Below are 27,270 nucleotides of genomic sequence, written 5' to 3'. Positions count from 1 at the left end.
CTGTGTGAATCAAGAATCAGCATATGCAACCGGCTTCTTCTTGAAGCTATAAGAGATTCTTCTCTTCACCTCAGGGCATTTCCTCAGAGAGCGCTGGAAAGACAAGATGCTCTATGGTGCAGTTCTTGCTTGCCGAACGACAAAAACAGATGACACGTTCTATTAAATACAACAACGTTTTCTTTATTCGACACAGTTGGTAATAATAAAAAAAACAGGAGTAAAACATGAATTACATATATACACAGCTCAGAGGAATGACAGGAGCAGAGCGCGCAAGAACACTCGTCATGGTTTAATCGAGTATTGCAATTCACTAATGCAGCCTACACGTATCGCAAACAATGCGCATGCAGTTTTTTTTTTTTTGCTAAGATTTTTCTTGGGCGGTATCATACATACAGCGCCGCGAGTTTCTGCGACAGGAAACGGGGAATGTTTGGTATACATGTACATCTCCTAGTTAGGAATGCTCGGCGACAAGCGTCCGTGACCGCAGGCGGCGAACCGAACAGCGCGCGCGAACAGTTTGAAATTGCACGTGCTCCTATGACAAAAACTAGAAAACAAAAACATGGAGATAAAACAAGGAGAAACGATAGGGGAGAAAAAAACATGCGAGGACAGCCTAAAGGTTCTTTTTACAGAAACGTCAACGCTTTAGGAGCCGGTAAACAACCGGAGACAGAAGGAGAGAAGTGCGTGGGAACAGCGAAACTCAACGGCCGATTTCCATGCGGGCCCAAAGCATTCGCTGTGGAGAGGGAGAAAGTTGAGGCGGGCTGACACTGAGGGAAGGTGGAAAGGAGACTGAACGGCTTGGAAAGCGCAGTGAAGAAGAGGCGCGTACTAGTATACAAAGCTCAACGCCATCGTCTTTCTGTTGGGTTCCTTCCTACTGGAAGACAAGAGCTCGCTCTACAATCGCCGTTTAGCCGTGCGACGCACCAAAAGAACTAAGAAAAACTTTGACTGGGCTAACAACAAGCAATAGTTTCACTCAAGCTGCTTACTCTTCGTTCGTTTTCTTATTTTATACAGACATCATTGTACATTTCTATTTTTTTCTATTTTTGCAGTAGAACATTCCGCTGTTCACGTATCGTACGTAACTGTTGTATCACCGCGCGCGCTCTCGAAGAAGAGCTTTGAAAGCAAAGTCTTCCGAGCTGCGCAAACGCGGCAGGCTCGTTTTGGCGAATTTCAAATGGTATCTCCTATTCGTACTCTATTTCTTGGCTCCAAACGCGCTAATGTGTACGGCAGGAAATAAAACGACGCTAAGGACAAAAAACTGCGCTTGTCATTACTGTTGGCTTCGGATCATCTAGAAAAGAAAAAATATAGTTTTTGAAAAAGGGATGGCTCCCTTTCGAGAAGGGAATACGATCGAGTCGTCTCTTCCGTCCGCCAAGCTTCCCCACTTTCCGCTCGCTTCCGCGGCGAGCTTCCCTCTCGGTGTCGGCGCGCAACGATCCCGACGTGACCAGAAAGGGGAGCGGCAGTGAATGGAAAGCGGGGAGCAGACGGTCTTTCCTTCTCGTCCCTAAGGTCCCGGTAAGGGCGAAACCGAATGCAGCTAAAGCGGTCGTGGCACTTTCTGGACTGTCCAAGCTCTTCAGTGCCAGCCGTGGCCGCCTCCGTAGCCGCCGCCTCCGAAGCCGCCACCTCCGAAGCCACCACCTCCGTAGCCGCCTCCGAAGCCACCGCCTCCGAAGCCACCACCTCCGTAGCCTCCACCGAAGCCGCCTCCGCCGAAGCCGCCGCCGCCGTAGCCTCCGCCGCCGTAGTGCGTGTGCTTCTTAATGTAGACTCTGCGAGGGGGGAAAAGAAAAGGCGAAGGAGGGATGAAAACACCTCGAGATAAAGAGAAATGACTACTCCGGTCGCGCTTTGGACGCCAGGCCAAAAATAGCGAAGAATTAGCGCATACCTGCACTGCACCAAAACTGAACTCCAAGCTCCGGCCAATGCATCTATGTTTTGGCCAATGGCTGTAGCAAGTGCACAGTACAATACTGAAGTCTGATAATTGCGCATGCTTCCCAAGCACAGTGGTGTAAATCGGCATTACGACGATCAGGCTAGGAAGCAGGACTCCATTTCCCTTCAGTTTTGCTTCATGGAGAATAAGCGACTTGGAGAATAACCGCTCAGGAGAGCCCACTCCGCCCTCAAGAAGACAACAAATTAATAAACGAACAGAATAGCAAACTTTTCCAAAGGAACATGGAAGTCGACATTTCATTCAGCGACGCTTACGCCACGTCCGGCTCTCAGTCGCTTTCAGCAAAACTCAAAATCACAAGTTGGATAAGAAGCAAAGAAAAAAAATCTGCCGTGGAAAATCTGCTTTCTCCGTCCTCGTTGTCGCACACGCGCAGCTCTCCGCTTCAATTTTTTTTTTCTTAGTCTGACTTTTCGGTCAGAGACGCAACCGTTCACGCCGAGTGACACGGTCGTAGCAGCGGAACGCACGCCGTCACGCCACGGCGGGTGAAGGATGGTGCCGACCCCACAGTCGCGTGCCCGGAAGGGAGGCAAGCCATCTCGTAATACACGAAAGCATTTCCGCCAGGCTCGCCGTACAAAAGGGAACGAACGGGTTGAGGAAGTTCTTTACAAGCTCACAGCGCAGCGCCACAGGAATCTTCTCTGCGACTTGGCCACCGACGATTGCCGGGACCTTTAGCGTTCTGTCACGATGGGGAAGTCCGGCATAAACCATAATGCGCAAAGATAAGCTAGCCTACGGGTTGAGTTGCGAGATAAGTTTTTACTTTACTTCTAACCGCAGGCTGCGTTCGTGCCGCAGCGAAAAGAGATTGCGTCGGAATCGTTTTCGCAATAAGAGTTTGGTTGTAAGAGTGGGCATCACCGACTACGCAAGGAGCAGGGCTGCCGCAGCGGAGTGTGGGGAGATCCGACAGTCACTGAACAGAATTAAAAAAACCTGAACATTAAACCAGAACAAGCATTGCACCACTTTGTCACCATTATGCCCGCGAATCCTCACAAATTACGAAAATAGGCAGAGCGAAATGATAGGGACGTTGAGCCTGACAAGGCCGACAGAGTTCTCAAGCTCGTTTACCGCTCAGTCTCACTCTAGTTCCTTTTCTCGTCGGTTAAAAGCGATGCTATAACGAAAATATCTCCGCGGGCCTCAGTTCTCATCCCGCCGCCATGCTGGTGGGGCTTGTCTAATCAAAGGAAGGGCACATTTCCATTTGAGTCTTTTTAAATCAATGGCGAGTGCTATCCCCTGACAACTTCGTGCACTCTCGTCGGCGCCACTACTAACGTTGCTCACTTTGACGTGCACAGAAATAAATGAGTGACAAACAAGAACAAGCACACTACCTACACCACCAAACTTAGCCAGTTTACTGCCTTGAGCTATTTACTGCCAGCCATCAAACGCATGCAGATGCTGTAGTGGCTCAGTGGTTATGGTGCTAAGCTGCTCACCCGAAAGACGCGGGATCGATCCCGGCCGCGGGGATTGTATTTCGATGGAGGCGAAATGCTGGAGACCCGTGTGTGCGGCGTCAGTGACCGTTAAAGAACCCCAGGTGGTAGAAATTATTAGGAGTCCTCCACTACCGCGCCCGCATAGCCTGGGTCGCTCTGGCATGGTAAACCGTCATAAACCATGAACCAAAACATCAGCACACGTGGCCAATGTGAGCTCAGCCCCTTCCCAATGACCACTGGAACTCTCTCGGACGTTCAGCGGACGTCCTGAATGTCCGCAGTACGTCGATGGGAGCTTTAATGTCCATTGGGTTACGCAGCCTGGCGTACAGCACTATCCTTCCAACAAGTCGTTACGAAAGCCAAGATTCGTATGCGGAAGAGCGAAGCGGCCAGCCATCAGTATGCTAACAAAGTGGCTGCGCAACCACAGGTGGTCGTGTGCATCGAGATAGGATATTGGCGCAATACGTGCCGACTGTGGTGTAGCTACTCGAGTGGAGACGTTCCTCTCGCGCCGGCGAGGTAGGCGTGACCACCGCAGTGGCCTACGCTATACAAGATGCTGCGAGAGACAGGAAAGGAAAAATCAGCACCTGCTGCAACGCGGCGGTAATTGAACAACTCGCTTGACTTCGCGTAATGGTTTAAGATAATTATTCGTAATGAGCCCTCGTAACATTCACGGATTTATTCTAGGGAGGAACTATGAGATGAGTGCGGTAGATGAGTAATCAGTCCTGGCAAATGCAGCCTTTCCAGATAACTGGCATTTATGCGATCCGCGATACCCGTGGCTGTGGTATCGCATCGAAGTCCTCTCCAGAAATTTCTCGGCGCACGGGACCAGTGATGCACAGCAGCAGCCGTGCGATGTCACCGCTAACGGGCATGCAAGCGAAAGCAGGTAATATAATTTGGTGATAAACTTCCTCCTGGGACCCTCAATTGTCCACGTACTTCACTAGCCGCTCGCTTCAAGTATGTTTCTTTCCTCGGAATATGCCTGAACTAGTGTCTATATTGTGCGGCAGTAAGTTCGCCAACTGAAACATTCCACTACCTGCTAGCCAGACTCATTGCAATGTAAAATCCCTAATTTAAGTCACAAAAGTAAATGCAGATGAGTCAGACTCTCAAAGAAAACTAGAAAGGCATGCTGTTATTGATAGGACCTCACAAAGGCTGCAGAATGCACACAAATGGGCATGTACATGACGGGTAGCCGAAATAACACTTTCGTTCCAAGTTTTACGCGATGTGTAGTATCGCAAACAAAGTTGCAAAGGTCCCACACGCGGTACCCGTAATTTAAAAAAAAAAAGGTTTATGCAAAGGTGACCGCAGTACTAACCTGCAAAAGCACAAAGAGCAAATAACTCATGAAAGCTGATGGGGAAAAAATAAAGCGTTGCCCATCCTCTTCAACTGATTAAATAGCGTTTTTTTTTTAGAGAAACCTATTATTAGCAACAATAGCAGGCGAATTAGAGCAGAAGATAAGCTCAGGTGCAGTGCATAGTTCCCACAGCTTCAACTAACCATTACGCAGATTCTTGCGTGGGGTCGCAAAGCTAGCGTTTCTCAATCAACAAAAGTTCGAAACAATGGATATGCCAGAGCGCGCTCGGTGAAAACAGCATGAAATAAGTGAGCGGAAAAGCCACAAAGAATACCCCAACTAAAACACGAATTCAAGATGATACGGACAGCTTCAGTTTCCTATGGAAGCAGAATCTGTAGCACCACCAAACCAAATCATATGCACAGAATGAATGAATGCGGAGCCAGTGACGGAGGAAAAAAGCTAACATGGGAATGATGAGTGTAAGCTTAGTTCCTTCCTCCTTCGCCCTCTTTCCTTTTCCTCCGCCATGTTTATTTTTAAGGCTTAATTCCCTCCTTATCTCCATAATCTTGCTACGCCTAGTCTTAGAGCCGCCTCTTTGTCAACCAATTCCGGCCTTGCATTACAATGACAGCGGGGAAGTGAATGGGCAATGCCCAGTAAAGAATTTGTAACTAGGCCAAAGAGAGGTGTGTAGCATATAAAGGAGGTCGAAAAAGGGGGAAGAAGCGAGCGATACATGCTACCAAGATATTAGTATAATTGATGTATCCCGAATGCACCCAGGAAGTTACTCTTCTATCGACTCGGCGACTGGATCATCAAATACTCGCACCCCCACGTCGGCTCTTTTGGTAAATGGCGTGGCTAGAGGCATGGGCGTTAAGAATGTGAAAGCCGGCGTTTGTAAGGTATCGTGCCATAACGCGCAGCCAAACTTATTCAACGCATTTCAGTCGGCTTCTTTCCTATTTTGTCTTTACTTAATTGAGTGCACGAATTCATTTTTTTTTCGTTTGTTTCCTTCCAAGTCTGCTAAATTTTTTATCACTGCGCATCGAAAGCACTGCACAACGCCCTTCACGGTGACCTTGGATACCCCCCCCCCCCCCCCCCAAACTTCCGGATCTGGTTGCTTCGTCCAATACGGAAGTGTGGCGGAATGTCGTGCCCTCCCTGGCCTCGTCGCAGCGTGCCCGAGGCACCCAGTGCGCTTTATGCGGGAGAGGGCCGCTAAACAAGGCGCCTGTAAACAAGCACATCGCGCTGTTCGCTGTTCGGAATGCGGACAGGGAGGCCGCCGCCGTCGAACGCGTTATTTCTGCGAGCGCTCCTCCGAATCGACGTCACGCACCAGAGGAGGGTGCGTGTGCCGCTCGTTCTCATGGGCCGTTTCGGCGCGCCTGCGCTTTGTAGCGAGCTAGTTTTGAATATGAGGATGAAAAGGCTGCTACGAGCTGCACCGGCTTCCCTGCATATATGCTTTTGTTTGGCTAGTCACTCGCTTGTTTGGGGAAGAAGAGATTGAAGGATAACTTCTCTGAAATGGAAAGACTGAAATCTGAGGAAACCGCCACAGGGAAGTTCGACTGATGTACAGCCTTTGTCAAAAGTAACCAGGCTGCACGTTTTTCTACTCAGTCGTTTTTCTACTCAGCTCCAAATCTCTGTATGGTAAGAAGACCCCTGTTCTCACCTTCAAAGAAATTTTTTATCTTTAGGAAAGCCGTGAGGGCTCTAATATACGAATGAGAAGCAAACCATGCAGCCGGGTTACTTTTGACAAAGACTGTACCCTGTGAAAGCCACGTAGCGAGAGCCTGTGGACGCCGTGGTTACGCGGGGGAAAGCGGCCAGTTTTTAAGCACTCTTACGTATAAGAACCGCCTACATGTATGTCGCAAAACGTTCTTTACTAATGCAATTAGTGTGTTTCCACAGTTCTGAAAAAAATTTATCCGCGAAGCTCCTTTGCAGATTAAATGACAAGAGTAGAGCGCGGCCTGACGCTTACCGTCCGCCAGCACTTCCTAGTGCATAGGTCTTGGATATAAAAAGAATAGTGTCCCACTTAGAACCAGCCTCCATTTTCACTGCCCCTTTTGAAAGTACGACGAAAAGGCGACATAATGTCGGTGATCCACTTAGTGTCTAGTGTATCTAGAGCACTTCACAAGTTATAAGTTAGTTCTGTGCCTAAGTATGACTGTAGAATGCTATTTTGTAATAAAGCGGACCACACTCTTTCCCAAATTCGACCCCGGGTAGTGCGGGGCTAGGAGGACACGTGCTGCTAGAAGGTCAGAAATCATAATTCAGCGGCTTTCGTACTCCTTTAAAAAAAAAAACGAAGATTCATAGCGATCGCTTCCCATAACACAAGGGAAAAGCTGAGATATGATTTTGTAGTCAACACTGATGACCCTGCAAGAAGTAAAAACTGTTTACAGTCCTGAAACCAACGCTTGACAGAAAAGTTCTGAGAAGCGCTCGTGAAAAAGACGACGCATTCCGATGGTGAGTGAAATTTCACCACCCCTGCCTGCCCCGTCTTTCCTGCCGCCTAAAAATTTCGAGCATAAATAGGAATCTTTGCTAAGTAAGTCAACCTTACTTCCCATCCACATCTCTCTTCTCGCTTTCCATATGCTCACGAGACTATTTTCTCCGAAATTTGCAGTTACTCGTCACGGCATGAACCGGCACCACCGCGTTTTAAGTGTTCCCAAAGCAGGCTGGTTGGTTGGTTTATGGGGTTTAACGTCCCAAAGCAACTGAGGCTATGAGAGACGCCGTAGTGAAGGGCTCCAGAAATTTCGACCACCAGGGGTTTTTTAACGTGCACTGACATCGCACAGTACACGGGCCTCTAGAATTTCGCCTCCATAGAAATTCAACCGCCGCGGCCGGGATCGAACCCGTGTCTTTCGGGTCAGCAGCCGAGCACCATAACCATTGAGCCACCGCGGCGGCAGACAAAGCAGGCGTCGTCACATGTTCTGTGCTTGCCCATTGGTGCTCGCTGACCCATCCACAATCACGTGTGTTTACCGCCTGTCGATGCGTCGTGAAATTAGTCTCGCGAAAGGCTTTGCGTAGAGGCGATGTGTAATCGAAAAATAATAAAGCAGCGTTAAATTACTGCTGCGTCCTTCTGCTTTGTAGAGTACTAGGTGGTGTTTTATTTTCTGTTCATGTCCTCGTTTGTTGATGTCATCAACTTGCCTAGTCCTTATAAGGACTAGGCAAGTTAATTTTTTAGCTTTTGTCTCTATAACTCCCTGACTTCCACCCGTGAAAACTGAACACACTATGAAGAACAGGTCCATATCTTCCAGCACTGAACAGAGCGACGCCAGTGAGCTTCCACTTAACCAGCCCCAGATCTGAAGCACAGACAAAAAAAAACATGCTTGGTCATATGGCGCTACAAAAGGCAAAGGCCCCAGAATAAAGACGGGGAGGCAGCCGTAGATCAATTTTGGGTGGTCTTTGGAGCAATGTCCCACTTGAAGCGAGTCTCTCGCCTACGGGCACGGGCTAGAAATAAACGTCGGCAGCGGCAAATCGCCCGGCAAAGACGGCGCGCGTCCAGAAAAAGCGCGCGCCTTATGAGCGACGATTAGGGCGAAACAAAAAAGCGCGCACTCACGCGGCTCCCTCGAGTAGCGCGGCGCTTCGGCTTGCTCACGCAGCCAGCGGAGGCGATGGAGCCATTTTCATATTTTCCTCTTCCTTCTACTTTTCTTTCTTTTCCTCGTTGCCGTAGATGTACTTTTACAACGTCGGGAACTCCGCTGGCGGCGAAAAGATGATCGAAAAGCCGCGTCTATGCAGGCAGCCGAGAGCGAACGCGACTGTCGTCTCTCTCCCCTTTCTTTGCATATTTAGAGAAAAAGCAATAGAACGGGGACGCTTGGACTTTTTGGAAGCCTTCACTGTCTGGATTTTGTGCTCTCTTCTTTTCTCCCCGCCAGCGCCAAGGGAAAGCAGCGAGTAATGATTTAAAGCTCCTCCTCCGTCCTGTCCCGTAAGACACAAAAATGGAATAGAATAGGCACGACCAGGACGCGGGTTCATTGGCTCTCCCCGTGAGTATAGGTGTCGAGGGAAAGCCGCGGGTAATGATTTAAAGCCCCTCCTCCGTCGAGTCGCGTAAGACACAGAAGTGGAATAGAATAGGCACGACCAGGACGCAGGTTCATTGCCATTAATGCAGTCGAGATTTTTCTTACTCTTTGTATTCTTTTCCATGTCCCGTCGCCTTCGCGAACGCAGCGCGAATTTTTTTCGGCGACAAGAAGGAGAACGCGAAGGAGAGTGGAGTGCCAGACCACCCCGAGGCACCTTCAGTTTCTAGCTTTCCTCTTTTCACGATGACGCTGTATCGTACGCGCCCGACCGTTATTCCGACCCTATGAATCGGCGCCAGCGCACTCGCGGGGAACAAGAACATTAAGAAGAAGGGACACGACTCGGCCCGTCTGGCACGATTGAGTCAGAGACGGCTATAACGGCCAGAGCACTATGGCACACAGATCGCATAAAAGGGCCCTTGAAGGATTAAGAAAAAAAGGGGCACAGAGAAAGGAAAAAGAAAGGCGCACAAAACAAGGTCGAACAAGCTAACGAACTCTAGAAAGCGAAAAAAGGCTTACGTAGAGCGTTTTAGGGTTCTTCTTATTCGTCCCGTCGACTCGTTCAATACCCCTCCCTCTCGTCGCCTTATTCTCGGGGCATTAAAGTGTCCTACACTCTTTCTTACTCGGCTATTCTTTCTCGGCAGCCGTATTCTCCACTTTTTCTTTTCCTGCGCCTCCTTTTGTTCCTCGCCTATTCGGCGGAGCCTCGAATTCGCTGATCCACTTGAGAAGCAAAGAGATGCCGAAAAAGAAGCCAGAATGGCGCGCCGTAGTAAGGACGAAGGTGATATAGCTTACTTGTGCCGTGTGGAACGGCGGCTTGGCTTGGCTAGCGGCGCGTGGTCGGAGAGGGGAACGGCGAGCAGGCGACGAGCGCGGCGGCCTAGCGCCTGGCAAACTGTTGCGCGTACTACACTTGGCAGCGCAGTCGTTCTTCTCGACCCCTCACCCGGTTTCCCTCCGCTCCTACGCTCTAGTGTCCGCAACGTATAACAACGAGGGACTGTGGACGAGACACAAAAGGGGCTCGGCAGTTGTAGTACGTGTGGACCGGCCGCGGACGTGATTTCGTGTCGCCTTTGTTGCTCTTTCCTGTTCGCGCCAAAAACGCGGCAGCATGGTCGTGATATCCCCCCCGCCCCCCTCCTCCTCACCTCAGCTCAGCGCTGTGCAAGACTGGGACGCGTGATGATACGGCACTGCTTTTGAGAGTGGTGTGCAGTGAGATACGAGGGGGCGTGCGGATCTACAGCGCTCTTTGGCGAGGAACGCCAGGGGGAGGATGGCAAGAAAGAAGGGACTGAAAGAAAAGTAGGAAAAGCTCACGCTCTGTTGGGCTCTGCTCAAGTATAGTCCAGTTCTAAGTAGGTGTACTCGTGAAACGAGAAGCAGGTACCGCTTTGAGACGAACGGAGGGGGCTGTAGAAGACTGCTTGTTATGGGAGATGAATAGCAATGTTGGATCACTTATTTCCAGGCGGCAAAACAATGTTCGCTGGTCGCTAGCGACGGTCTGGTCTCGCTTGGCCAGGGAAATCACGTCAAGGGTCCTGTTGGAAGGGAAGCTGTACTCCCGCTTATAAAGAATGTAGTGCACGGCACCTCACCCCACTCTTATTTTAAGGCGGCGAAATGTGATCTTCATAAATGCAATGAGTGCACGAGTCATTTGCAAACTGACACACTTGCTCACTCTCGATGGAAAAAGTTTTGCTGAAACACACTGAACGAACGGGAAAACTGGAATGTGTTCTAAGATTGTTTTTACCGAAATAAGCGAAGTTGAAATCCTGGGAAACAATTTAAGGGAGAACGGAAGTGCACGTGAAGCCACCGTGAACAAAGGAAAGTCTCGGCGGCATGAAATGTTATTGCCATTGTCATCGCCCTCACGAAGTCCTACACAGCGTGCCATCAATAGCGCTCATACAGCCCACAGAGAGCACTGCGATCACAGTTTTTCACTTCCCTTCCCGCCCGGCGGACACCTGCAGTTGGCTAAAATTTCCACTTTGAATACGTAGCAACTGAACACTTTTTAAGAAGCCTTCACGCCCGCCTAACGCGTTCAACTACAGATGAACACTTCACTGATAAGCTAACAGCATAGACATTCAAGCTACGTCATCAACTGCTGAGGCGCAAGGGTAACGATCAAGCGACTGCCCATTTCAATAGACTAGGGACTGCTCTGCCGGCTTTTTTTTTTTTTTGCGTTTCAGAAAGAGTGGGAAACTTCGTGGGGGAAAGGCAAGTATAGGCTGATATCGTGTTGAGTGTGCGAGGTGACTTCTTCACATGTTGAACGACACAAGATAAGGACGCAGAATACTGGGAGCAAGTAAGGCTCCCCGAGTAAGGAAGGTATCCTTAATTGTGGCGGCTCGGAAATGATAGGTTTCTTTCACTAGGGTCATGACACCGCATTAAAAAAAAAAAGCAACGGTCATCTGGACAATGTCCTTTCTTTAACAATTTTGGGAACATTAGCCGCTGAATCGCTTTCTGGAGGGTCAGTTAGTTCATGACAAGCGCAGTTTCCGACGTCCGTCTTTTCGTGACGCGTTCCGTTTGGGAGGGTACATGGGCCGCTGCAGTAGGCAAACCTGATAAAGGAGAAACTAGACTGGCTGAACAAAAGCTTATTTCCATTTCCCAACGGCTATCCTGGAGGGAAGCTTAGTGCGACTCTCAAGCGGACACCTGGAGCGACCAGATCATCGACCCTGGAACTGTTTTTCTCCGAGCTATCGCCGTCTGTGCCCAAATTCAGATGGCCTACCCCAGCGCCAGCCTAGTCTGGTAAGGAAGCGAAGTCTAGCTGTCCCTTGATGTCATTTCTTGGTATAGATTTCTGATAAAATGAGAAGGATGTCTCCTCCATGATCCAGTGAGCAGCGATTCAAGGGCCTCGAGTAATTAGCGGTGCACACGCCGCATCGCTCCCTGCGACGGGTCCATGGTCTAATTGCGCATTAGCCTTCAGGGATACCGCAGGGTACCGTGCCTGCTCTTCGATAGCCTTTCACTTTCCAGGTGTTATTTTTGTACACCTTTCCTCGTTTCTTTATCTTTGTTACACGCTGCTTAAACTGTTGCCAATTTATTTTACTCTACCCGATTATGTGAAAATTCCTACATATTTCTGCACTGCCATGAGGAGAGTGTCCACCAAGGTTTTGTGACAGTAACGGACAACGTTATATGATGCTGTGTGTGACACAAAGCCAGGGGTTAACCGTTAGAAATACCTAGCAGAACGGCATACAGAGTGCAACACCTCTGCTCCCTGATCGCGTGCAGCTCGTCGAGCCGCCGAAAGGTTGCGCGCGCTTTTCTTTCGAGGTCACAAGGCTGTTAAGGCGCGAGCCTGGCTCTCTCGGCGAGAGCGCGCGTCGGCGTGCCAGAGGGCGAGCGAGCGAGCGCCGGCCGCTCGGCTCGTCGCAGCCCAAGTTCAAGGACAAGGCCGATCGCTTCGAGAGTTGTCGCTCTGGTCTCTCCTCGACGCTGACGGACAGCATCGGCGCGACCACGCCGCAAGATCGCTCCGTGGCGGAGAGGGAAGGTTGGGCGATGAGCGACAAGTCGCAGAGAGGACCCTGGCGGCACAGCGGGCCTCGCAGACCCCGCCGGGCAGCCGGCGACGCCGCTTTGCTCTCTGGGAAACGAGGTCGCCGATTCTCCCGCCGCCGCCGTACACGCTCCACTGCTGAGAGACACGGATCGACACACGCCAAGATGGCGGAACGGGCCTTCCTTCTGTTTTCGCGCGGGGGGAAGCCAACTCTCGGCCCTTCCAGCGGCCCGGCTAATACGAACGCTGCCGCCGCCCTCTGTCTCTTGCTTTCTTCTTGGCTGCCGCCCCCTCCCTGCGACGACTTCGAAAGCGGGGAGAGCCCGCGAAGACGCGTTTGTCGGTCAAGGGCTGACTGACCCTTTCTGGCCGCGGGCGAGCGACCAGGAGGTCCACTCCGGCGCCTCGTTGTGGTCTGCTTGGCGGCGCTTTCTGCTCCTGGATTCCGTGCAGCAAAAGCGCACGCTCCGCGGGGTTGCCGTCGCCCGCGCATATCCGCGTGCCTATCGAGCCGGCCGCAGAGGCGGGCGCGTTGTTTCGCTTTGAGGGGGGACCGGCGTTCCTCGGCGCGCAGAACAAGTTCGCGCGGGTCGAAATGGAAAAGACACGACGCCGTCTCTTCTGAAGCCGCCGCTGCTCCTCCACGTGACCTACAACGGACTGTATTGCCTCTGCCGACACTCACTCTGGGGGACTCTTACGTGTGCGAAGGAGATGCCGCCAATGTTCGGGTGCTGGAGGAGAGAAGGTCGGGAAAGGACTCGGGCCTCTTCTCGACGCAAGAGACGGACCTCACGGCGAACTTTCCCAAACGAGGACGCACGAGAGGCGAACAAGGCCTCGTTGAATGACGGGGAGGACGGGCTCGTCTCTGTTTGAAAAGCGGATCGCGAGTCTTGTAGTTGGACAGCGAACAAGCCTCTCGACGGTTTCTTTCGCTGCCGAATTGTTGCGACGATGACAGGGTAAAGCCCATGTGGCGAGACGACGTCCTCGAGAGGCACTTGTGCTCGCGATGGCTGGAGGGATACTTGAAACTGGGAGGCCCACACGACATCTATAATGCATTAGCGATGGGCCCTAACGGGCTAGCCTTGATGTTTGATTTGGCTGTACCTCTTCCGAAACGCTTTCTTTTGTACGCGGGAGCAAGACGGCACAGCCAAGAAAAACTACTGATATTGAAAGGAATGACTTTGGGAGGCAAATAGCTACATCCTATAATAAGACGATCTGTCATATACGAGATACGTCTCAAAACTTTCAGGCGAAAGAAGTCGGTAGATAATTCAGTAACGCTTACTATGCTAAGAAATCAAAATTCACATCGAACGATGCGGAAGTAATTCCGTCACGATATTCTAACCAGTATAGTTTAATTAATAAAGCCACTGCTCTTGCCTGCGGACTTCCGATGAAAATGCTTCGTTATTAAAATGAAGCATAACATTGTTTTGCACCTGCAATCGAGAGCATGCTCTTTCTGCGCTTACTTTTGAACAATGCCGCTCGCATTTGCGTTTTGCAGTGCCGATATTGAACATATGTGAAATGACCGTTTCTACATGAGGAAGTCTAGGCGCTTGGGAAAGATGTAAGTGCTGCGCAAGGACAATGAGAACCTTCGTCACGCAATCAATATTGAAAGGGCGCGTCTGGAAAAAAAGCTCTCAGGTGAACCAACACTTGTCAGACTCATTAGGTGAGCGAAATACCGCTCCTTCTGATCGAGAACTTTCTTAGTAAGTGAACAGTCTTGGACGTAATGAGGGGTTTTTGGAAAGCGAGACAGTAAGGTAGCAAAACGGCAAGAACTTCATGCAAATCATACCCACAGCAAGGCACACATGTATTTGCGACAGGCAGCGAAATATGAGCGGCGCTATCATGCGAGACACTCCTCTGAACAGCGGCAAAGCAACATTGTGGCGCCCTGAAAAAATTTAGCGATGGAATCTAATATGGGGTTTCTACATTGGAAGAACAGCAGGGATGCCTAAGAAGTATTCATGAAAGCGGACATACCAGGTGAAAAAAAATCGCTCAGCGAACGCAGTAAGGCATAGGAAGTATTGCAGTGCGAGCCGATGTGAGGCAGTGTACTTTAAAACGTCATGACAAACAGTCTTGAGTGAACACAAAGGAAGAGTATAATAGGTGACTTTGGAGTTGCTAGATGCTCATTTAGTCCTTACAGCGCCCTAACAGGGCAAGCATTGCAGTCGAAGCAAAATTGCTCGCGAGATGGTAATAATGGCAGAAGCCCCGCACCTTGATCGCGTGCACAAGGCAAGGAAGTTTAGCACTGTAGTCAGGTACAATAGCAAGTTCAGAAAGTTAACAGCAAGGAAAGAACTCTTTCACTAGCAGCAGCACAGACAATGCGAATATCACATGCAGCAGCAGCTCGAGTTTGTGAGAGAGGCCATAGCCGGCAGCAACAGCGCACAGTTCCCGGAAACCACAGAAAGCAAATCAAGTTGTAGAGGGATTAGAGCTGATATTCATGGCCTGTTCACTAACAAGGCCGTAAATGGTAGCTGAACAACAACTTAACAGGTTTGCGCAATAGGTTAGACAAGGCAGTGCTTCACTCGTCAATGACATAAGTGAGGCGAGAGTGAAAAAGTCGCATCGAAGAAGTTTAACATTTGCCAGATTTCAGAACGATAAAGAAGCGACACGTCTCAGCCAGTGGGCGAAACGCGTGACCTACAGACAGGCCATGATTCACACTGTTTCCAAGCTTTGCTGTATGGCCTGCTGACCTCTAAGCAGGACATAGAAGCCGCACATCTAACATGGTATTCGTCTGCCCGCTACTGTTCATTTACTTTAAAGGGTTCAGCCACTTAGGAAAGTTATATATACCGGGAAAAAAAAACAATACCCAGGAAAGAGGACCAGTGCTCGCCACGTTACTCGAATGACAACATCTTCCTCAAAAAATGGCGCGAGAACCTGACCTCACAAAAGTACTCTATGATCTAAAGCTATGCATGAAATGATCACGAAGGCAAAAACTGAGGATTCCCTAGATATTCGAGTCAGTGACCGGCTCAGCGGTTGCCGAAAGCTGGGCGCAATAAAAAAAAAGTGAACAGAGAGCGAGACAATGCATGAAACCGCTCACGGTTGTCCATTATGAAAGTGAGGAACAAAAAAATAAAACAAATTAACACGCACCACAAGCTTTGAAGGTGAGAGGGGAAAAGAGGGGGGGGGGGGCGCTGAAGAGGAACACATCAAAATTCAACGAGGCCCTCGTGTCACATATTGCCGTTCACTTTTTCCCCGTCTTTTTTCCCCGACGGCGGAGTACCAGTTTTCCTCGGGATTCTCTTCTCGGCAGACACCAGCAGTGACGGAAAGCGAAGAGCAAAAGAAGAAAACGAAAGCGGGTGAAATAAGCTCTACGCGTCACGCATTGTTGCCCCATAGGGCTCCAGGTGATTGGAAGCGCGCGCGCGAACGCAGCTTCGGCGCGGCAACTCTTCTCAAGTCATTGACCCAGTGCAAAGACGATGCCGAAAGGCGAGCATTCGGGGACCGCGCGCGCGGCTTTTGGAAGAAGCGTCGCTCCAAGTTTCGACAGGCCTGCGCGACTTCCTCGAAGCAGGGCATCTGCAGGGGTCTTAAACGCGAAAAAAAAAACAACGAAAAAAAAAAAACAAATCTCCTGACAGGTCGCAACTGTTCGTGATTCCTCCTCCACAGCGGCGCCAGTCGAGGAACTAAACTGACTCGTCCTTCCCGTGTGGAACTCGACTGAGATAAATACAGCTGACGCAGCGTTATAGATTCAGCATATAGCGGTTTCGGCGCGCGCCAGGGACCACAGTGTGTATGCAGTGAAAAGCCGATAAACTGGTTTTTTGTTGGCGCTCCACCGGCATTGATGCCTTGCTACATTTCCTTTCTTGACTTTGTTGTTTGGTGAGGGGGGAGCGGCGGGAGTTTTTTTTAGTGCGTTCTTTCCAACAAGACGCGGAAGCAGCAGTACCACTGCAACTGCAACGTCCAGACAGCGGTGGACGAGCGGAGAGCGCGGCCGACTAAACGGGTTTCCACTAAGCCGACGTGCAACGCCCCTATCTCCTTCGCAGGGAACCCCTTCCTGCTTTACTTTCTTTTCACCTGATACGCATTCGGTGCGCACAACGCGAGCTAGGGAGACCGTCGGCAGGGAGGATATGCCATGGATATAGGTGAAGGAGAAAGTCGCTCGCAGGGCCCTTGCTTCGCTTAAGCGGTCGCTTCTGACACTTCCTTACTCGGTTTTAGTTGTTTTGTTTTGGTTATTTCGTCTCCTTTCCCACTTCTGGACGCCTGCACAGCGCCCAAAACAGTAGATTACGCTCTGAGATGGAAAAACCTCCACAGTGCAGCGGTTTTGCACAGTTCTTTCTCACCTTTGGATGCCTCAGCCGGCGCGCTTCTTTCTTTGAGCCATTTATAACGAAATGTTTAGAGAATATCTAGGGCAGAGGGCGGATGGAGACTTTCCAGCTGGGGGCTCTCTCCAGGTCTACGGACAAGACAAAGCTGGGGGGCACTGACAGAGACAGTCAGTGAAAGCGCTCTCGACTTCATCGTTGCCAACTCGCGTCAAGCGCAGTAATGACAGCGCGGTCGGGAATAGCTGCGTCAAACAAAGCAAACAAAAACAGAACTGCGAGAACGGCGGCAGTCCGCGACAGGCTCCCCTGAAGAGCGGTCGTTCCCTCCTTTCAATGACCATCATTAAAGGCCACGGAGAATTAAAGGCCACGGAGAAGGAAGATTCGGAGCCGGTCGGGAGAGAAGCACCGCGCTGATTGCTCCGTGAACGTTCGTGGCAGTTGATCGCTGTCGCTTTCTCGTTCGCAGCATCATCGGCAGGCCGTCATAAGTGTGCGCGCGCCCGTCACCCGGGGCGAGTCAGGAGGTCAGGCAATCATCGGCACGGCAGAAAGACGAGCCGATCTCTCTTGTCACTCGCTAGAGCTGTCCAGTTCGCAGTAGCACTGTCTCAAGAGACCACGAAGAAGACGCGGTACGACACCACGCCGCCCGCATCGTCACTGGACACAGAGACGAACTGGACGGCTAAGTCACGCGCCCTTGGTCACGAGTCGCATTTGCATTGGGGTGAACAGTGCGTCAAGGACCTCGCAGGCTTTCGCCTTGAACGTGTCCCCCCGCGGAGTTTGTCTCTGTCGTGTTTGGGCCATCGTTGCCCGTTTTCATTGTTTCAGTCTGAAATTATTTGATTGAATAGTGCGCGATGCAGATATTGAAACATGATGATGAGGATGGTGGCGATGAAGTCCTGGGTGCGGTGGGTTTTGGCACGGAACGGAGCGATGGCAGAAAGGTTGTTAGAATGAGGTGCGCCGTTCACCCACCTTGCCAGCGCGGAGTGATATTGGTGAACTGTGGTTGCTGAAACTGAAAGAAGTGAAAGGCAAAAGGAAAAGTACGACTTGCACAAACGCAGAAAGCGAGAGGTGGTGAGCTGCGGCCATATCACTGCTGTTGCAAACTGTCACTGCGCAAACCTCGCACCTACGATAAATGTCGTTGTAGGATTGAAGCAACAAGTTCCTGACTCCGCGGACATTCTGCACGCAGGAAGTCTAAGCTACCACAGATTTATGAGACTAAATTGTCGGAAGCTCTACTCGCACATTCCATTTCACAGGTTTGTGCATTACGCCTTTCGCTTCACAAAATCAAGTTCATTTTGTCACCAACTTTTTTGAATTAGCACGACAAACTGATATAAGAAATTTGATTAGCTAGGACCATCGAGGAGATAGAGGAGTAAGAATGCTTCCAACGTTGAACGAAATAAATATAGCTAACGCTTGAAATATTTTATCATTTGATGCGGTCACCTTCCGAAGTCACTGCAGATAGATTTATAGCTGGAAGACTTTTTGCTTACACAAGCTACACAATTTCCAACGAGTGATAGGGTGCAGTATAGTGTCTCCACGGTTCACACCTGCTAGGAGGAAGTAAGCGCCAAAGGAACTCCAAGCCTTTCTTTTCCTTTCCAACCGAGAAGGAAGCAGCTGTTCACAAGGAGCCATCTCTAAGATGAACTCCTGTGTTTTCAGTGGCTAACAATACCCTCAGGGTATACACAATATAGAGCGCATTTTCCGGAACACGCGAGCCGAAGGCAACTACTTAACTGCAGAAAATTCTCTCAGCATAGAGAGAAGAGCGCAATCAAGCCGCGCAATGACGGAATCGCGCAGTTTTTTCGTAAGTTGAACAAGCATCACTCCGACTAAGGTCAGAGTGCCGCATGTACTCAGCGCACGGATGCTACTCCTTAGCACACTGACAGCACCAGGTGAAACAAATGTATATGAGTGAAATGATTGGGGTGAGGTTTGAGAATGAAGGAAACATTTGCTACTTATTTAAGAACATGGACCTCAATAAACATGCCTGCAGAGGAAACTTTCACAGGTATGTAATTTTCTCAAATGCGAGCTCTCAAATCAAGGAACTAACTATGGATTTTTGCATTTATGCACAGACCGAAACCCACAGCCCATATCTCTTAAAATGTCGCGCTTAATACTAAATGTATCACAGTTTATGCGCTCAATTTGATAGTATCAAATCAGCTAGATTCGATAAACTCTTACCCTTTGGTGGCAGGCTGTCACGGGTTTTTAAAGCTAAGCATCGCAGAGACATTTGGCTACAAGTGGACAGTAAACAATGCGCAATCTTTCTAGGACAGACTGCTTGGAACTTGCACAGTTATTCCTTGCTGAGTGCTAACTACCGGTCGTACTGCGCCTACTGCCCAATTTAAGCAGCTGGTCAAAAATTTCTCGTAAATATCTTACCCACTATGCCACCCGCGTAAGCTGCCATATTCAAGGAGGCAGTACCATGGTATTTACAAAGGCCCACTAGCTTCCAATTGTTCTTCTTGCCACTAGAGCCAACCGTCTTACATTCACAAGAAAGAGTGGTTTTTCAAATATCACTACAGAGCAACCTCTATTTTTTTTTTCGCAATGGTTGCCGGACTAGTCACACTGGATCAGGTACTCACGGAACGGGCACTTCGACGGGCTTCTTGACGATGATCTCCTTGAAGACGGGCACCTTGACGGGCACGGCGACGGGCTTGGGCACGTGGATGATCTTGTGCACGGGAACAGGCACCAGCTTAGGCACCTTGACGGGCACGGGCACCGGCACCACTCGCGGTACCGGCACGTGCTTGTAGATGGGCACCGGCTGGTGCTTGATGACCGGCACCGGCACCCCCACGCTCACGTAGTGCGGCACGGGCACGGGCTTGGGGACTGGGATGTACTTGGCCACGGGCACCAGCTTGGGGATCCTTTTGATGACGGGCACCTTGACTGGCACGGGTACTGCGTGCGGCACGTGGACCACGTGCGGCACGTGGATCACCTTGGGCACCGGGAAGGGCTTGGGCACCGGCACCGGGTGCGGGTATGGGACCACCTTGTGCACCAGCTTGACGATCTCGTCCGGCTTCCAGGGCTGGTGGTAGCCGGCCATCGCCGCGCCCAGTAGGCAGGCCAGCACGCCCAGACACGCGGCTGCGCTCCTCATCTTCTCAGCTCCTGCACGAGACACAGCAGCACCCAGCACGGTTCAGAGCGTGGCACCATCAACAGCCTCCCACCCACACCACGGCCGAGACTCCGCGAGGGCCCGTGGGCCTGCGCGGGGTTCGAGCCGCGGGCTCGCACCCTGCCCACCCCCACCCAGCACCCCCCGTGGAGATCACTTTCGCTTCTTGGTCGTCCCGACGTGCGTGTGTATATCCAGAGGGGCGCTGTGCGGGCGAATTCCGAGGCGCTGGCAGCGGAAGGGGGGCCACTCACCGTCGTCTGCGGGGATGAAGAAACTGACTGTTTTTGTATGGGGCGCGCGTGCTGCTGCAGTCGGCGAGCCAAGACGTGAGTGCGCTGGCCGGGCCTTTGCCTTAAGTAGTCCCCCTCCGCGCGCGGCCACTCGGCGCTGACCTACATCGGGATCACTGCTCTAATCCCGATAGGGCAGCCACGGGCGAGGGGACGGAGAAGGAAGGGGGGCCCCTCGCCCGCCCTCTTAGGCCCCCTCGGCGCATGCGCACCACGGTCAGGGGGGATAGACGGAGGTGAGGGGGGGTCCGCGCCGGTGAAAATATTTTTGGCCGTACGCGTCAGCAGCCTGCAGCCACGACAGCGGTCCCAATTCCTGGAAGCGCGGTGTCCGCTGGTTGGCTCCAGAAAAGCCGTGGCGAGGAGCCCGTGCCTGACCCAGTTGCCCAACGCTACAGCCTAGCGTTGTTGCCCCCCCCCCCCCCCCCCCTACGTTTCCCCCCTGAAGGGGGGGAGGCGTGCTGTGAAAAAGCGCGCGGCGGCGAAAGTCGCTTTCCATCTCAACGGCTTCCGCCGGATCTCGCCCGGCCGGTCGGCCGGGCGGGAGGCGCAGGTTGGGCAGCGGTGCACTGATCCACGCGTTGCCAAGATGGCGGCCCTCTCGGAAGCGGTCATCGCGAGGAGCGGCCTGGCCGGGCCCGGTAGCTCCCGTTTGCGCCCGCGTTGAGGCTGCCTGGCTGTGATGGCGCTGGGTGCCGTCGCAGCCTCTGCACTTTCTCTACAAGCTTTACTAATATGGCGGAAATGTACTCTGCAAGCCGGTGTATACAAAATGCATTAGAATGGAAAACGGATCCTCAACTTTACCTTCCCTTTTACGTGACTTCCTGAATATGTAGGATAAAAAATCCACGAATTGAAGACACCTACGAGCTCGGTACGCCTTCAGGTGCATTGAAAACGTAGTAGGCCGTCTCTATTTGAGGCTGACTACAATAACTTCTTTGGTGCAACGAAATCACACGTCTAGTACGGTTTGAAAACACTGAGATGTATAGGTCAAAGTGATTCCTTCTTCGTGAGCGAAATTCAAATACATTACTTACCGTATTGAATTTCATTTGCTTGTAGTGTTAATATGGCATTTTTATTATTTTTATGAAAACCAGAATAATGTCCTCCACATTTGAAACAGCGCCGTTTTAAGAAGGGAACTGTCGGAGTTTATCGCACGGTCCTGACTTTTTTTTTTAAATTAAAGATGGCCATACTGTGTAATACTGTATACCTCAGTGCTAAATCAGCAGTGAAGTGATCGCAGTGTAGCACTGTAACGCCACGTAGCAAATGGCTAGATGTGGCATGCGTCAGCTCAGTAGTAACGAAGAACATGACCTATAATTTAATAAGCTATACAATGAAATTTTATCAGCAATGACCTCCCGTGAGCAATAATCACAGGTGCCGTACTCGACAATCCACTTAAATCAACAACCGGCTCCATTAGGAATTCCAGCGCCTGAGTTCTGCTTCTTGTTGAGAAATAGTTGAATAGGAACACCGGGCTATCCTTGGGAAGTATCATCACCTCCGCTGAGCAGGCATCGAACAGAATGCACAAAACAAGAAAGAATACCGGTACCACTAGAAATGCGCCACTAGAAATGTACCTGTCCAAACAAAAATGTTGAGCCGAAAAATGAGCTTACATCCGATTTTAATCAAAACAATTCCTTCGATCACATCCTATGCCACTATTGCCATTATGATAGTTATTGTGGGTAGTTATTTTAAGTTACAAAAAATAATTATCACGGCCTTTCTACAGCATCTCACTTCTTTGATTGGTTAAACCCCACAAAACCAAACAAAACCAAACTTCTTTGATTGAGCGAGTTTACAGTGTCAAAGTGGTAGCCGATATGAGAGGACATCGCATCAAAGCCAATGGACAGCAGAATAGGTCAGAACGTTGTTTTGTTGCCCTGACATGCGCGACTGTAATCTCTCGATTCACTGCATTAAGTGCTTCGTTATTATCAACCACCAGCAATTGCTGCCATTAACATTAGGTGGTTAAAGACAAAGAAATAAGTTCAGATTCGCATCACTGAAAAATCCCCTTCAGGTTTTTGTTTTTAAACTTTTTTAACTTCCACGTAATGTGCTTGGCATGATGTTTTGAAAATTAATGCGTGAGTCCAAGCATATGTAACTTGCCAGACCGGCGGCAGAATTACGTTCAATGATTTATGTTCACATTTTTGCTAGGCCTAGTTTTTGTAGTCTCATATGTTGGCAGAAAGCGAAGTCTGCTATTGTAGTAAGATTTAAGGTTATTATAGTGCTTGGCCCTCATGTAGAAAAGCATCGGCACCAAAGTTTTATGTGTGACCATGCGCAAATTAATGCTTAGAAACAAAAGGCGCGATCAAAGCACTTGGAGTGCACAGAAGGACCAGACCCGTCACTGAAGCTACTCTGCGGAAAATAATGCATTGTTCATCGAAAAGTTAGGCAAACAATGCAAAGAAAACGCTTGAGTCGACGCAGCGTGGCGACCTTGCGTAACAAGTACAAAAAAAAATGTTTTCATTTTCTTCAGTATCGTCATTTATGCTCTAAATTGCGGTAGATGACGTTGCGTGATCGTTTCTCTACGTTATATTCCAGCTACAATTTCGTAATTGGAGTTAGCTGATAGTCTGTAATGTCAAGATATAGATATGAAACTATTGTTCCGTACCAGCGCTTCCCCAACACCCAGCGAACGAAACGTACGAACGAACCAAAAAACGAACGAACGAAGGAACCAAAGAACGAACGAATGAACGAACTAAAGAACGAAAAACGAACGAACGAATGAATGGACCATCCAGCTGACGAACAAACGAATGAATGAATGAATGAATAAATGAAAGGACCATCCGGCTGGTGCCATATGGCTCCAGGCACTACACAAATCGGTGAAGCTTTGGCGGTGAGTACATAAAAGGTAATGTCACGAAACATCTCTCAGGACGGTGATGTGGAATAGAAGCAGTGTGCCTAATGTCAAGGTTATTCATTCTTTAGAAGAATTTCATAACTACCGGTGTCCTCATGCTGAAAAGACATATCAATCTACTTGCCAGTGGCACGATTGCATGATTATTTTCAAATAAATGGCGTAGCACGCTTTTTGTGAGATCAGTGATATCTCCCCCTATTTTCAGAGGTTCTATTACAAAGCAGTTCTCCGAGATGTTTCAATTAACTTCAAAATTGTTTTAACGCTGAGGTGAAATTGTTGTCGTAGATTAGCTGCAGCGGACGAATTTTTTTTTGCTTTTGTTTGCGAGTATATTACATATATTCTTAAGTATCTGAAACATTCGAGCGTTAATTTCAAACATTACCAAATTTGGCTAACTGCTCATCTAAATCACCAGTAACTGCTAATTTAAATGTGACCAACACATCGGTCAAGTGATATGAGTCAGGCATATTTTCTCTAAAGCCTTCGTGTAGTTTTGAAAGATGTAATATGTCCTGCCACTTTAAGAAACCCTTAATCGCAGCGGAACATAATGCGGGACATCTTCGTTCGCAGGCAGCACTCCCACGAAACGCGGCAGTCATGAAAACAATAGACCTGTAATATCTATCAAGAGAAGAAACTGGCTCTTTGTTGATGCGCAGGTCCCAGCGTGGTCTGAACATAAGGAATCGCTTCTCCTACAAACTTTTCGAAAGCGCATGTATTTTGGCGCGATGTAGGCAGAATTGACTCGGCTACAGCGCCCAGGGTAACTGCATTTTCGAACTTCTAAAAATTTGTATGGATGCCACTTAAGGGGGGCTACACGCCTCTCAATAAACGAGGAGACTAACACTGACAGTTAAAGAGCAAGCTATTTAATATCAGTTTGCAAGCCTACTAGTTTAGCACGTCTAAGCTGTTTTGTGATGGCCTACACCAATGACTATGCTATGTCGAAAAAAGCGCTCCACTAATTCAAAAAACCTATTTTTAAAAATTGCAGAACATCTTAGGTGAAACATCTGGTATAAACAATTCATTCACAAGATTCGTAGGTATCCGCGATTACTCACAGCACTCCATTTCTTACGGTTCTTCCGCATCGTCCCATGCAGTGCACGCAACATTGCGAGCCGCCCTCGAGCTGCGTACTAAGATTGAAAGAAATTCTCAGTAAGAGGATTTTCTTATGAGCGCGCTGCCGCGGTGGCCCAGTGGTTATGGTGCTCGGCTACTGACCCGAAAGACGAGGGTTCGATCTCGGCCGCAGCGGTCGAATTTGTGTGGAGGTGAAATTCTAGAGGCCCGTGTGCTGTGCGATGTCAGTGCACGTTAAAGTGGCCGCAATTTCCGGAACCCTTCACTACGTCGCCTCTCATAGCCTGAGTCGCTTTGGGACATTAGACCCCATAAACAAAATGAAACGTTTTTATGAGCGCAAAATTTTCGGATGTCATAAGCTTCCACCATCACTATCAAAATAGCCACTCAGAGAACCTCCATCTGGACTGAATTTTTTTCTATTTATCTGCGAAGACACACTCTATTGGTTTTCTACGCCAGTCTTAGCTACACTCGGTGCGAGCGAAGGACAAACTACAAGGAATATATTGCTGAACGTAGGAAGATTAAACCATTATCATCAATAGATTCAGAACAAAATCTTGCATTATTTTACACTTGTCTCACATTTAAAATGGATGTTCAAGAGAGCTGTACTTGCTGCACGGTAGAAGCATTCATTTCGGGATTTCCAAATTGCAAGAGGCTCTAAAGTGGAAGGCAATCTTGCAGAGTGCATGCCTATATTTCACGCGTATATCGTCGCTGGTTTCAAATAAGCTTCTCTTTTTTAAAAATCTCATATTACAAAAATTCACACAATTTAGAAACACATTTTATTAAGCTTCCTTGAGGAAAGCCTTTGCGGATTCAAACATTTGAAGATTTCTAGTTGTCAGATTGAACATATTGATATATGTCCGAATAAAATCCTTTATTGACCTCCTATCTAACGTATTTATATAGAGAGCTATGAGTAAATAAGAAAACAACACTGACGTGCCCCATCGAGTGCTTTCTTAAAATGAATAAATATGACATGAATGTCTTTAGGAGGGGTGACTAGAATGAATGTTTCACCACAAAGGAAGCTGAGCTTCCCGTTTGGCGGCAGTTGCCCGCACAGTGGTTTGGAGCACATCGGTTTTTCTAAGCTGAAAAATGTGAATTTTCCACATAGCGACAGTTCCCACCTCCAACACACCCCTAAAGGCGCGTTCACACTTGTCCAAAAATCCGGTTCGCGAAGCAGATTCGCTCGCCGCAAAACAAGGACCTGTTCTCACTTGTTCACGCGCGGCCAAAAGCGGCCGATTCCGCTTCGCTCACCGGATTTCTGGGCAAGTGTGAACGGGCCTTAAAGGGACAGTGAGGAGAGCTTTAATATATTTTTTATAGCAAAATCTGATAGTTCGGCATTTCATGGCTTTGTTGCCACTTGGCCGGCAGCGAATTATGCATTTATTTCTATGAAATTTGGATTCGAAGTTGAAAAATTTTTCCCGCCGCTCTGATTCAAACTTGGGATTCTCTTATGACGGCACAGGACTGAGTGACGTGAAACATGACGTGCACATGACGTAACGCAGACTCCGTGATTTCTGACGGCCAGCAGAGCGGCCAAGCAGCACGTGAAAAGACAGCTACCGCCGGCCGCACGTTGAAGGCATCTATCGGCTATTGCGGCCGTTGCTACCGCCGCTTCGTTTACGTTTGCACCGGCGTTTTGCCAGCGTTACGATGGATCCCGTTCTCGAAGTCGTCAACGAAGTATTCGCAAATAGACACCTTTAGCATACCGTGTACCTTGTTACCGTTAGAGGAATACCGGAAGCCCGCCTACTGCCGGTGAGCAGGCGCTGATTGGTCCTGATGCTGCAGGCACGCGCGTAGCTGCCGGGTACGTGGCGCCATCTGGCGATGTCAAGGAGATTTGCGCATGCATTGGCTGCGCCTCAGTGATTCGTGGCTTCTCGTGTCCCAGTTTTACTGGAAGCATTGGTTCTAGCAACACTCTTTTGTCCTATGACGTCAGCATGCATGTACTTGCGAGTTTGGCCTGTGGCGGCGATACCTGTATCTTGGTTCTTGCTCTTTTCTACGTTACAAGATATTTGTTGTCAGCATGAGTGGCGTTTTGTAATCAGGAGCTGGTATTCTGTCGATGCAAGCCAACTTCGATTTCTCCTCAGTGTCCCTTTAAGAGTTGTTCACAAATCCGCCCCAAGTGCAACAAGCTGCCTACTGTTTTTTTTCCCATTTTCGTAACATTTCGTTAGCACTAAAGGAGTATAGACACCTAAATTTGTTGGGATGTTTTCTTCTCTCTAATGATGCGGAATAAACTACTACGCATGCATCACCATGTGGTATTCGCCTACAACCGCTAAATAATTTATGATCGAATTTTTCTGTCATGCTGTTTCGGCTGCGGTTTCAACAGTCGAACGATGGCTGTGACGTCATAGAGAGGTTAAAGGTCACGTGAGGTATGAAAAAACTGATATAATCACTGTTTCATCGTTTCAATTAACTACAGTGCTGTAGCCAGCCTCCCTCAACAGCCCGAATGACAATGTAGAAGCACCGATTATATTGCAGTCTTTCATGCCTCACAAGACCTATAACCTCTGACGTCACAGCCATCGCTCGGTTGTTAAAACCGAAACAGCACGAGAAAGAAATTCGATAACCGATTATTTAGCGGTCGTATGAGAATACCACGTGGTAAGCTGTGTATAATAATGCCTTACGCCTCGTTACAAAGAAGAAAACATTCACCCAAAAGTTTG

At 49.3% G+C, this 27,270-nt stretch overlaps 1 protein-coding gene across 1 annotated transcript; it reads right to left on the bottom strand.

The window, feature by feature from the left end:
- Window positions 1-268: 268 nt before the first annotated feature.
- On the bottom strand, window positions 269-20,502 carry LOC149370508 (uncharacterized). The gene is made up of 3 exons (XM_089583482.1): window positions 20,416-20,502; window positions 19,608-20,151; window positions 269-1,814 (listed from the first exon to the last, which is right to left on the bottom strand). Exons 2-3 carry the CDS (start codon window positions 20,138-20,140, stop codon window positions 1,619-1,621), a joined length of 729 nt encoding a protein of 242 aa, XP_089439608.1. The 5' UTR covers window positions 20,141-20,151; window positions 20,416-20,502; the 3' UTR covers window positions 269-1,618.
- Between the last annotated feature and the right edge of the window lie 6,768 nt (window positions 20,503-27,270).

This window comes from Amblyomma mixtum, chromosome 1 (assembly GCF_055824585.1).
Source record: "Amblyomma mixtum isolate Tamu chromosome 1, ASM5582458v1, whole genome shotgun sequence".
NCBI classification, from domain to species: Eukaryota; Metazoa; Arthropoda; class Arachnida; order Ixodida; family Ixodidae; genus Amblyomma; species Amblyomma mixtum.
This window is presented reverse-complemented; position numbering and strand designations above follow the sequence as displayed.

Coding starts and splice junctions, on each gene's coding strand:
- LOC149370508 (XM_089583482.1), bottom strand. CDS start 20,140: ATGAGGAGCGCAGCCGCGTGTCTGGGCGTGCTGGCCTGCCTACTGGGC. Junction 1,815..19,607: donor CCCGTCGAAGTGCCCGTTCC/GTGAGTACCTGA, acceptor CCCCCCTCGCAG/AGTCTACATTAAGAAGCACA.